Here is a 12,706-nt window from a genome sequence, read left to right as displayed (position 1 = left end):
ATCTTTTAATTAAGTGCTCTTATATTCTTCATCTCAAATTTTCTTCAAATTACCTCTTATATTTAGTTAATTTCCATATTATTGTTTCTTGACTTTTGCTCATGCTTTCTTAATTGTGTTTACTCAAACCATGCTAGCGAGTCCATTTCATTACAATATTTCTGTAAATACAACATATTCCCAGTCTTTTTAAAAGTCTCTGTTGTCTTTATCCCCAAGTCTACCTGTAAGTTTTGCGATTTCTGCGTATTCCATAAGTTTAACTTGCCATTCTTCGTTCGTTAGTATCTTGTCATCTTTCCAGTTTTGGGCTAACAGAGTCCTAGCAGCTGTTGTAGCATACATGAAAAGCTTCTTCTGTTGTTTTGGCAATTCCCGTCCTATAATATCTACCGTAATAAGAAAGCTTCTGGTTTATGGCTGAACGGGGATTTGAACCCTGGTCTCCCAGGCCCTAATCCAGGACTCTAACCACTACACCACAGGGACTAAGTTTAGATGAGCCCTGCTGTATACTATCCTCGATACAATGCAGGGAACTTTCATTCACCACTGAGGTGGGAGAAGTAATCTGTTTTAAATGGATATATACATGGGATTTAACTGATCTGACCGGATCAAGCTTTGCAGGGAACCACTTCTCGTACTGACCACTGGGCCAAGCTATTGAAGCAGATCTTTAAAGAAAGCCTAAGCATATGCAAAAGAGTCTTCTATCTAAATATAATATACAAGCACCACATAGTGCAACAGGTTACATTCAACCAAGTCCTATTAAGAGCAGACCCACAGAAATTTATGCAGTCACTTGCATTAACTTCAACGAGTCTACTCTTGAGTAGGACTTGCACGGGCGACAACCCTTATATGGTTGCATTAATACAGAAAGTATTTTTATGCAGTTAAAAATAATTCATGGTTGTGCTGGTTACTTTTGGAAGCCTGCAGTTTAAATATGTATAATATGAGAATATATTATGTACCTTGTTTTTTTAATAGAATCGGGGGGGGGGGGAAACACCCCACCAACTTGCTGATTGTCAAGATCAAGGAGCAAGATGGGAATGAAGACAGAATCTGTATGCATAAGCTTGACAGAGACTTCGGAAAATCGAATCCCCATTTGCCATAGGAATGGTAATTTGTCCCCACGATGCCCACCTCTGACCTGAAGAGGGAGAACTCCTAGCACCTCCTTTCCAAAACTAGGAGCAAGTGCCCAAACCAGCCAGCTTGAAAAATTAATACACCGAACTCAGGACTTTGTGTGCTTTTATTAAAGCCAGTGAAAGGGAAAAGTAAGGGAGTGGGGAGAGATGTACACAAAGACAAGTTTGCATTTGACACAACAGTGGGAGTAAAATAATAATAATAAAGCAGCCCACACTTGCCTCTTTTCCACTAGAATGGCACAACAGGAGATACAACCCCCCCCCCCCAACTACACTGGCAAGTAAGAACAGATTTCCCTGCATTGAACGGTGTGATCACACACACACACACACACACACACACAAACAATCAGAGTGACTTCAACCATCTATTAGAAAGTAGAGGCATGTGCTTTGGGGTCAAGGCAGGGCATCAGGCAGCCTAGCAGAAAGAAGGACTTTTGTCTGGGCTGAAAGGGCAGCACCACCAACCTAAATGCACAAGGAAGGGGAGCGTACTGACTTTACAAAAAGGGAGATTGCATCCGAGCAAGGGGAGGCTGTTTCCTTGCATGGCATCATTGCATAGTAATATGTCCACCCAGGGGGAAAAAAAGAAGTAGTTTTGGAATCTCCGCTGGTCTCTTCCCAGTCGTGTTTTCACTTGCGGGGAATCTGAGAGATTGTAAAAGGCGGGGGGACAAGAAGAGAAGCTAATATACAAAAACCCCTCAGGATTCTGATCTCAAGAAATGGCACCTGCATTTAAATAAAAGATATAAATATAAGCAAGTGAAGGTTGAGGACTCCCCATACAGAAATAAAGCATTTGCCTTTGGAGGAAAGTTCTGGACTGCAGACTCTTCTGTGGGGACCAAGTCAGAGATACCTCCTTGGGTGGTTCTACATTGGATTTGTAGCAATCTAAAAACTCGGGGAGGTGTGGGGATGTCCCGTCCCCCCCCCTTTTCATCCTGACGAGGCTCAAAAGCATTGTTTAAAAACAGAAGAAAATGAGGATGCTCCCAGCTTAGGAAGGACCATTTCAAAGCTACATCTTAGCTCATTAAATAAATAAGAGGGTTGCATCCAATGATGTCCTACTCAGTGGGCCCACCGATATGAAGGAGCAAGGCTCAGATTAATTTCAATGGGTCTATTCTGAGTAGGAGACAACCCAAAGAGATTAAAGTGCCCCCACCGTGAGACATTTCTGCACTTATCCTGACCGCATCCTGTATCCTCCTTGGACAGGCAGGAAGGACCCTTTAGTCTGTGAGGGTCAAAAAATGCACCTGCGTTGTGAAATCTACGCCAGAGGTGGGGAGCAGGTTTTCTGGCTCTTAGGGAGACAAGAAACATGGAGTCACAGTTGACACTGTGTCGCCACCACTGAACGGTACTGTAAAAGGTACCAGGCATCATCTAAAACAGGGGAAGCCATTGTGGTGCCCTCCGGATGTTGCTTAACTACAACCGCCATCAGTCCCAGCAGGACGGCCAAGAGCCAGAAATGATGGGGGTTGTAGTGCCATCAAAGCTGGAGAGCATCAGCTTCACTACCGCTGATATAAAGGATACAGAAAGCCAGGGTGGGGAACCTGTGGCCTTTCAGATGTTGCTAGATGTTCCCAGCCCTCACCAGCTGTAGGACACACAACCAACCATCAGAGATGATGGGAACTGTAGTCTAGCGGTCTGGAGGGCTGCAGGTTCCCCGCGATGGATGCAGAGCTTGAGGAGTAGTAAAACAGAGTGCAAAAATACAAAACGAATGGATCAACTATTGCAGTATTTGCAAATTCCCACCTCTCCTGTTCCAAACATTTGGAGATGAGAGGCCACTGAGTGTGCTTCTTGCTCACAATGGTTTGTTTGGCCACTCTTGCCTCCGTGTGCTGTGAAGCACACACAGCAAAAAACCAGCAGAGACTCCTAGAGGTGGGTGTGCTCAGCGGATAAACCTGGAAGGAAATTCTACTGCCCACCATCATGAAATACAGAGGAAGCGGGAGAAGAAAATAAAATCTTTCAGCAGCTCGGCGATGACAACACTGCAATAAGCTTAAGGCCTCGTTCAAAACCCACTTGTTTAAAAAGAGAGAGAGCGACTTGCATGGTGCGCTGGAAGAGCAGTTCCTGGCTAGCAGCCCAGCTCGCATCTCAGAACCTGAAGGCATGCTGCAAAATTTTGCATTAAGAGATGCCAAACGCTTCCCACTGGCATTAAAAAAACATGGCACTTTTGTGTTTCACACTGAGCAGCGGGCACCGCAAGCCAGTTCACCTCCTCAAAAAGAAATAGCCTAGCAGTGCAGGAGCTAGGCTGCCAACCAGACCTCCAAATCCTGACAGTCAGAGAGATGATGGTGGAGCTGGAGCGGCCGTGCAGTGAGCACGCAGCGTCTCAAAAGGGGAGCGGAGAGTCTTTCACTACGATCCAGGAAATAAAACAGAATTGGCAGCCTGCCTGAGAGCAGTTAACTGAACTGGCTCCCCTCTCCGGAACTCCTCTGATCGCGAGTCTTCGTTCCATGCTTCATTGGCACAAGCCCGTTGGATGCAAAGCTGCTGGCATCTTTTCCCTCTTCCCAGCCGGCCACTTTCTCAGCTGTTTTCCTGGCACTTTTGCTAGCAACTGGGTGCATGGGCACCGCGCCGCCCACGCCAGTATTTACAATTCCTCAGGGCTCCAAAGACTGGCTGCTACACATTGCTGACTCTGGTCTCTGCAGAAATAGTTGTGCTGGTACTGGATGTCATCAGTGACCTCTCTCTTCTGACGTAGCGGGGTTTGCGGACTGCAGAAAAGGAAAGTGAAAGGGAGATGCTATTACCTTAACTGCTTAAGATAGGAAATTGGGGGAGGGATTAGTTTCAGATGTTGCTTTTGCTTCCTTGCACCCCAATTTTTTGTTGATTTTCGAGAAGGGGAGAACTATGTCACTTTGCTTGTGGCTGGAAGCTATTTAAGATCCCTGGTCAGCATTTTATTGTTGTTAGCTGCCCTGAGCCTGGCCTCGGCTGGGGAGGGCAGGATATAAATAAAATTTTATTATTATTATTATTATTATTATTATTATTATTATTATTATTTATTGGGTTTTCCTAGAGCAGAGGTGGGAGAACCCGTGGCCTACCAGAGGGTGAAAGACTACAACTCCCATCATCCATATCTGGCTGTGCTTGCTAGGAACATAGGAAGTGTACAGACAAATTTGTCCATCTGGCTCAGTAGAGTCTACACTGACTGTTGCTCTCAATAAAAAAATTTAACACATCTGAAAAACAAATTCCAATACAGAGGCAGACTGGGAAAGATCTCTCCCAAAAGCATCTGTTGGATGAAGTAGCCCTTCAAGCAGGCACTGAAAAGACAATTGGCTTCCATTGCCAAATATCTGACTCACCTACACCTTTTTTTGATTTTGTGATTACTGCATCACAAGAAATCGTGGCTCCAAAATATAAAAGGTAGGGGCAGAGAAAGGATTTCTGGATTAAGAGCCACCCCCCAAAAAAACTGAAAACCAGGGTGGTATAGCAGTTAAGAGTGTCAGACTAGGGGTCAAATCCCCAGTTCAAAACTGCCACAAAAGAGTCACTGTCTCTCAGCCTAATCTGTGAGGATAAACTGGAAGAGAGGGAGAACCATGTATGCCAGACAGTGAGCAGCTTAGGAGAAAAGGTGGGATATAAATGGAAAAATAAAACACACACACTTTTTTGTTTTAGAAAAATCATTATGTGCAAGGGCTTCCTGTACGAACAAGCTTTAAAGAAGAAATATATTCCAATTAGACTACATGCACTTCTAGGGAATAGGAATGGTTTCGAGCATCAAATGCTTTTTATAATTATTTTGTAGAAGAAAAGAAATCATGGGTGGGCAGGGTGGGAAGAACTCAAACCACCCCCTATATTTTTTGTGTTCCATCTGTCATCTATTCTGAGCTGTACGACACGTTTCAATCCACCGAGACTAAGAATGAGCCACTTGGGAACCCGGGAGACAGTCTGAGCTGCGAGCAGCCCGGACCAGCTCAGTAATTCTCTCTCAAGCGCCCATAAAACCCCTCGCTGCCTGAAATCCATCTACTTTTAAAGCACCCCCCCCCTTAAGTACCAAATATGCTATTAAAGTGGGGGGAAAGAACCTTTTCACGAGGCAATATAAGCTTTGCATTTATGACCGGAGAGGGGCCTGATTAGCAGTGTTAATGCCGCAAGGTGCCATCGAGAAAGGTTTTGGTTTTTAGGTGATTATTGTAAGGAACTCTCCACAAATCAAGATGCAAACAAAAATGGCACTCTAAAAGGGGGAGGCCGTATATCTGTTTAAAAATAAAGTTTCCAGGCAAGGGCTCTCAGTTTTCCTTTTCCTTGCCACCACGTGACAAAAGGGACTTTTAGCAGAAACCAAAGGGATGGGGTTGGGGGGGAATCCTTACCTGAGGACGGTGGAGATAACATTGATGCCTGAAAAGATAAGAATGAAGATTAGGGTATCTCAGAAGTTTCGGGGTAGTGAACTTTCTTCTAAGTTTCATATGACTTCCTCCAAACTTTCCAGTGTATCTGAGAGCCGATTCTACACACATATATGTGCACACCGTTAAGGTGGTACAGTCCTCCCCAAAGCTGCATTAACTTCCCCCAATTCCAGTGAAACTGCATTCTTGGAACTGCCCCACACCAAGCACAAATTTGAAAGGTTTTGAAACCCAAAACACAGTTCTGCTACAATTCAGTCAACAGATTGAAGCAGTCGCCCACCACCGCAAAACAGATGAACTAGGAATGGTTTCAACAGAAGCGATCAACAGAGCTTTAATGAAGCCTGAGGCCCATGTCCAGAAACCCAGACTTATTGCTACTCCTGTTAAGCAAGATTAATTATAAAGGCTGGAGTTTTACTTACTGATTCAGCAGACTGTACAACAGACCCTAAAGAGAAGGGTTAGAAAAGAGAGAGTCGTAGTATTAGTGATCTAATTGGTCCAATGTCAGTTGCAGGAATTGTACACACAAAGCTGCCCTATGCTGGGTGCTTGTTTCAAAATGACCTGGAAGTACTTCTGGTCAGCTCAAAACCTCAAAGACTGGAACAAGGAAGTGTTGCTTCTGTGTATTTAACTCATGGAACTCGCTGCTACAAAACTTGCTCTCTCTGGTTCCAGATGGCAGAGCTAGAAGTGATGGGTGGGAGTTTGCAAGGAAGTAGACTTCGGCTAAATGTCTCAACACTAAGAACTGCTTGGCAGTGGAACAGTCTAACTTGAAAGCTGAGCCTCCTTTGCTGTACTGAAATGTACTGAAATGCAACTTCCATCGGTCTCGGGCAGGATGGGCAATGGCCAGGGATGATGGAAGCTGCACTTCAACTACATCTGGAGGATACTAGCTTGGGGAAAGACTTATCCTAGGGCATGGATTGAGGACACATGGCACTGCATCTTGCTGAGAGTTAACCAGGCCTGGGTCTGGTTAATGCCTAGGTGGGAGACCCACATAATGCCTCCTGGGTGACCCACATAAGCCATCCTGAGTTCCATGATGGAAGAAAGATGGGATGTGCCAACAGGCTGATCTGGATCTAACCCCCCCCCAAAAAAAAGGCTAAAGATGGAAGCGACAGAAGCAGCATACCTTTGTTCCTTCTGTAGAAGAGATTTGGAAGTTTGTTGGCACGTTTGAGGTAGAAGAACGAAGCAACGCACAGTATGAGGAAGAGGCTGATGACAAACGTCCCAAAGATAAGAGAAGCAGCTACTTCTGGGCCCCCTGTGAGGGAGAGACAGGAGAGAGGCTGAACAGGCCTCCTAGCATCGTCACAGGCAAAACTGGGTCCCCGCAACTGTCACTATTTATTCAGAAAAAATGTATATGCCACTCCATCAAACAAAAGCAAACACACACATAAATAAGCCATTTCCCATAAAACGGTGCAATGTGTTCATTAAAAACAAGCAATTAAAGCAGACTTTAAAAAGGCATAATAAGATTATAAAACCAGGTAAAATCCACAAATATACACAATGAAATTATGTGTCAGACACAATCTACAGGGTTGGTGGTTTTTTTTGAGGGGGTGGCAGCAACTGGTTTTCAACAGCAGGACACATACTTTTGTTAGAAGAGGAGCAATTTCATCTTTAATAGTTAAAAAAAAACAAAAAAACTGTCAGAGATGAATGCAGTTTGGACTCCGGAGGTTTGTTCATTTCCAAATTTGTCTATTTAAGGGTGCTATATCCCATTTCCTTTTCCAGAAGCAAACTGGGAGAAAATCTCCCTGAGGTGGGATGGGAGGGGGCTATGAGTGCCTTAAAGCAACAGAAGTATTAACAGAAGGGAGATTTCACAAACAGAGCAATTGAGGCCGCTGATCTGGCTCAGATGGTGCGAAGGTGTGGGGCAAAATGGAAGTAGCCTTGTGGATGGTTCAAGGCCATAGCCACCTGAACAAACACTGGGGTGTCAGCAGCCCTTTCTGATACAGCCCCCTTCAGTATACGCAGCCCACTTCCCAGAATTACTCACCTACACCCAGAGTAACTGGGGTTACGGTAGTTAGATTCATCTGGGAATTCATTCCTCTGCCACCGTCTACAAGGGAACCAGTGGGGGAGAGGAGCAAAAAGTGTTACCTAATTCACATTAGGTACAAGTCAGAAGTGGTCTACCTATTACACACCCACCCACCCTGCCCTTTAGTATGCTTTAGGTTTTGTGCTTACGTATAATGCAACAGGCCGAGACTCCACTCATTGAAAGGTACAAAGGAAGCTGCCTTAAACCATTGGTCCATCCAACTCAGTATTGTCTACACTGACTGACAGCCACTCTCCAAGATATCCAACCATATTTGGATAATTCAGGGACTGAACCTGGGACCTCTGACATGCTAAGCAGGTGATGCTCTGCTAAGGAGCTGGACTGCTATTTACTAAACATTTCTCCCCCCCCCCCCCGCCCTGCCCCATGACTAGTGTTGATTTGGTATTCACAGCACATACCGGTCTTACTTTTGCAATTCTCTATGTCACTTTGGAACATTTGGGAGCACGTCCCACTGTCCCCAGTGTAAAGCAGCCAGTAATTTCCCCCTGCGGCTAACGTGAAGTGGGAAAAAGAGGGTCGAAGCTAAGCTTTGTCTGTTTTAAGGCCGTCTAGGGATAGGATAGGATATAAACTTGAGAGGCTTCCCAGTTCATGGTCATTTCACTAATTTCAATGGGCCTACACAGAGTAGGAGCCTCTGGATACACCCTCAAGCATCTGTTACACCTGATCTTTGGAATGCACCATGTGTATGGATGGCACTATAGGAAATATGCAGCGTGGCTAATAAAACAATGATTACAACTTTGAACAGCTGTATCTTAGGAAAGTAAGCCTAAAAGTGCTCTGTAGTGACCTCTGTTGGATGGTTGGGAGGAAGCAATCTAGAGAACAAGGGCATCAACAGGATGCTTGAGAAGGAATTTAAGAAGAGCCTTGGAGCTGGATCAGCCTAAAGGCTCATCAGGATCCAGCATCCTGTTCTCACAGTGGCAAACCACTGGGAAGCCTGTAGGCAGGGCCTGAGTGAAACAGCTCTCTCCACTCTTGCAATTCCCAGCAAATGGTCTTCAGAGCAATACCGACCCTGGCTGTGGAGGTAGAACACAGCCATCGCAGTGATAAGCCTTATCCTTCATTGATCTGTCCAATCCTCTATTAAATCCATTCAAGTTGGCAGCCATCACTGCCTCCAGTGGGAGGGAGTTCCACAGTTTAACCATGTGCTGTGTGAAGAAGTGTTTTCTTTTGCCTGTCCCGAATCTCCCAGGCTTCACTGGATGCCTCCAAGTTCTCGTGCTATGGGAGAGGGAGGGAAAGTCTTCCTATCCACTTTCTGCATACGACACATGATTTCATTACACCTCTGCTGTGTCACCTGTTCTGCACCTTTTCTCCAAACTTAGAAGTCTAAACTAAGGGAAGCACAGAAAGAAGCCCCTATGAAGGCCTTTCCTATAAGGGCTCAAATCGGGGAAGAACACGCTGCACAGATGGCTTACTGTTTCGGCAGTCAGTCAGGTTGTACGCTGGCGTGGCAGCGGCAGTTTCGTTATCACATTTGATGCAGCTGCTGCTGCCATCTTCATTCCACCGCCTGTAGCAGCCTGCATGCGAGGGGGTGGGGAACAAAAGGATGAAGGCAGAATGAGAAGAGTAAAAAAGAAGACGCCTCAGAAGTACCTTTCATGCAGAAACAAGCATCGGATGAAACCCACTTCATTCGTCTGACTGCCCCAAAGGCCCATTTCCTCACAGCTCCTTGCATAGGGCCTGGGACACTTGCATGAGGTCTGAGCGACAGAATTCAAATAGTTTCGTGAGCAAGAGGGCTCCGACCCAGGGGATGGAGAGAGGTTTAGGCACACCCCGCAATGTTTTCAAATTTTCACCTACGGAAGGTTCTTTACCTGCAAACAGCTTGAAAACACAGCAGTTAGCTGTGGTTGCGGGTGCTCGTTGTGCAGAAAGCAGGGGTGTCAGCAGGAGCTGGAGGCAGAGCCAAGCATGGACAGAATCCGTCCCTCACCGGTTGTAAAAAATGGGCAAGTAGGCAGGGTTTGGCTGAGGTTGGTGGGGCAATGCTAATTGCCCTAATGTCTCCGCCTTCACTGCTGATGAGGCAGGCAGCAAAAGCAGGGTGGAGAAGGCAAGCCCCTTTCGTTTTGAGAAACACATGAGTCCACCACACTCCTTACAAATGTAACAACTGCATTCATCTTTGGAAAGTGGCTGAAGACTTGCCCCATGAGCTGCCAGAACCTGATGGATTTGTGTGCTATTATTGCCCTGTAAGCCCCAGGTCAGAATGGATGCTGGGTAAAAAGGAGAGAGTTCCAAGTTCGAGAGCAGGGGTGCCCAAACTTTTTTCAAAGAGGACCACATTTGATGAAGTGAAAGGTTTACTGCCTTTATCTGCTGCTTGTGATCTTCACAGAGGCATCTCGCTGCCCTAATGTAGGCAAAGCACTGGTCTGGATGGGTCTTTGATTACCGTATTTTTCGCTCTATAAGACGCACAAGACCACAAGATGCACCTAGTTTTTGGAGGAGGAAAACAAAAACAAAAACAAATATTCTGAATCTCAGAAGCCAGAACAGCAAGAGGGATCGCTGTGCAGTGAAAGCAGCAATCCCTCTTGCTGTTCTGGCTTCTGGGATAGCTGCACAGCCTGCATTCGCTCCATAAGATGCACACACATTTCCCCTTACTTTTTAGGAGGGAAAAAGTGAGTCTTATAGAGCAAAAAATATGGTAAATCCTGCAGGGGAGTTCTTATGCCCATAACCATAGCTGTCAACTTTTCCCTTTTCTTGTGAGGAATCCTATTTGGAATAAGGGAATTTCCCTTAACAAAAGGGAAACATTGACAGCTATGCCCATAACTTGTAAGCTCCTCAGGGGGCTCTGTCCTTACTTTAACGTGGCACTCTGCAATGCAACACGGAAGAGGGCAAAGCTATTTCCCCCCCATTCAACCTTTCTGGACAAATGGCTGGAGTGCATCAGCCGTGGAGAGCTGCTGCTTTGATCTCAGGAGCCCAAACCGGCTGCCTAGTAGCCTCACCAGGCCAGCCCTCCACAGCCAGCGATGGGGATCAATTATTCCATATAGCACATGATGAGCGAGGCACTGATTGGGAAACAAACACGGCTGTTCCGCTTCCCTCAGCTGGAAGCGGCACATTAGATACCCTTGGTGATAAATTACATCTGACATTTAATCTAAACATAAAAAGAGACCTACTGGGAGGGCAAAGCTATCTGACAGTAATATAAAAAAAGGAAGGAGAAAATGACAACAAAGCTCTTTTAGTGGCACTGAAGATTGTGATCGATTAACCTTTTGAAATATATGAAAAACCGAAATCTGGAATTTATTGGCAACTGTTCAGCAGCTCCCCTCCTCGATACATCACTCTCAACAACAAAACCTCAAAGGTTATGTTGCAACATTAATGTAACCCAAGACAGGGGGGAGCTAGCAATTTATTAACTTTTTAGTTTTAAAAGGGGCCACTGATTTGTCAACCAGAATTTTCTGACACGTTCTTTGGTCGTTTGCCTGGAAGTCCCTTTGCCACTTATCTCCCCTACCGTGCCCAAGATGAAAGGCTACGCTCAGGAAAAATTACCAGCTCATTCTTTGGAAAACTGTATTTCTGGGCTGTGGCAAGTGGCTGTACGCAGGGTTGGCTGCGCAGAAGCATGTGGACATAATTGCTGTGATATAGAATTAACATAATTAAGCCAGACAAGCACCTAAAGGTTCAGTTTGTACTCTGCTTTCCCCTACCCCAGAAAGTCTGCAAGGCTAGATAGAAGAGGCTTGCAACTAAATATGCGGGTCTTTACTGCAGATTTATATGGGAGCGGTCTCCTGATGCCCTAACATACATCACCACAGGGCGAAAGTTATCTAATTAAGGCTGGGGAGACTCTGGTTTAAGACCTAGGTTGACATTGGGCCAATCCCCATCATTCAGCTTAGTCTACCTCACAGGGCTGCTGTGGGGATAAAAGTGTAGGAAGATCCACCACAGATGCTCCTTTTTATTGCTTCTTTTATTTCTAATATATTGTGTTCCTGAGGAATACAATATAGAAAAATAAATAAAAGCAGCTGCTTAAAAGTGCAATTAAAATCCATACAGAGTACAATATGATGGCTAAAGTGGGAAGAGAAATCATTAAGCGGTTCAGCAAGACCCTCAGACATTTTCAAGTGGCCTGTAGGGAAAGGAGTTTGGGAACCACTGGATTAGTGTGTAACAACCACCAATAACTTACCTGGACTGCACTGGTTCTCGGCTAGACAGGTGGCATTGGTCTCCATTGCGTCCATACAGCATTCTAACTCCGATTCCTAGAGCGGGAGAGGGGAGAGAAAAATACGTAAAGATTCTCAGTTCATGTAAAAATTTTCATTCACTTTTAAACCAAGAGAGCAAATTCAGCTGAACTCCAGTTTCATGACATTGCCTAATAAGTAGAAGGGAGCCTCTTAACGCACACACAAGCATGAATAACAGATTTTTTTTTGGGGGGGGGAGGGAGTAACAACTGTGTGTGGAGGAAAAAAGCTTATGGGCTAGTATTCCTCACAAAGTGTACACAGCTTAACCTTTCCCAAAGGGGTGCCTTTAAAAACATTCAGAAGTAGGAGGAAAGAAAGAAAGAAAACAAGAACGATTCATTCTCATACTGCGGATCTTTACATCTGGAATGAACACCCCCTCCCCAAGTCGGGTTCTCAGAGATTTACTCAACCATTTATGCACACGAAGAAGAGGTGGGAATCTTTTTCAGGGAAAAACCAAGCAGTTCCTCCTGTATGCAGTCACAGCTAACTAGTGAGGAGAATCTGTAGATGCTCAAGGATGGGCGTGGCTTGCTTTCAAGTCCTGTTCACCTTCACCAGAGGAAGTTGTGGGTCTGCAGGTGTTGCTGGTCCAGGCTGTGTACACACCACACCTTTTCCTGCTACAAA

General features: G+C 45.3%; 1 protein-coding gene across 6 annotated transcripts in view; it reads right to left on the bottom strand.

Moving 5' to 3' along the window:
- Positions 1-1,255: 1,255 nt before the first annotated feature.
- The window catches only part of LOC309536382 (uncharacterized protein C1orf159), a 38,350-nt gene continuing 26,899 nt past the window's right edge, over positions 1,256-12,706 (bottom strand). For 4 of the 6 annotated variants that reach the window (XM_082230579.1, XM_082230574.1, XM_082230577.1 and 1 more), the window contains 7 exons: positions 12,007-12,082; positions 9,218-9,322; positions 7,695-7,772; positions 6,801-6,935; positions 6,072-6,098; positions 5,603-5,647; positions 1,256-3,952 (listed from right to left, as the gene is read on the bottom strand). In XM_082230579.1, coding sequence (XP_082086705.1) covers positions 3,858-3,952; positions 5,603-5,647; positions 6,072-6,098; positions 6,801-6,935; positions 7,695-7,772; positions 9,218-9,322; positions 12,007-12,082 — 561 coding nt within the window. In that variant the 3' untranslated portion in view covers positions 1,256-3,857. The remainder of the gene's footprint in view (positions 3,953-5,602; positions 5,648-6,071; positions 6,099-6,800; positions 6,936-7,694; positions 7,773-9,217; positions 9,323-12,006; positions 12,083-12,706) is intronic. The other 2 variants (XM_082230576.1, XM_082230575.1) reach the window with 2 other exon arrangements.

This window comes from Podarcis vaucheri (assembly GCF_965113315.1).
Source record: "Podarcis vaucheri genome assembly, chromosome: 7".
Taxonomy (NCBI): Eukaryota; Metazoa; Chordata; class Lepidosauria; order Squamata; family Lacertidae; genus Podarcis; species Podarcis vaucheri.
Note: the sequence above shows the minus strand (reverse complement) of the source record. Positions and strands in the feature narration are given on the sequence as shown.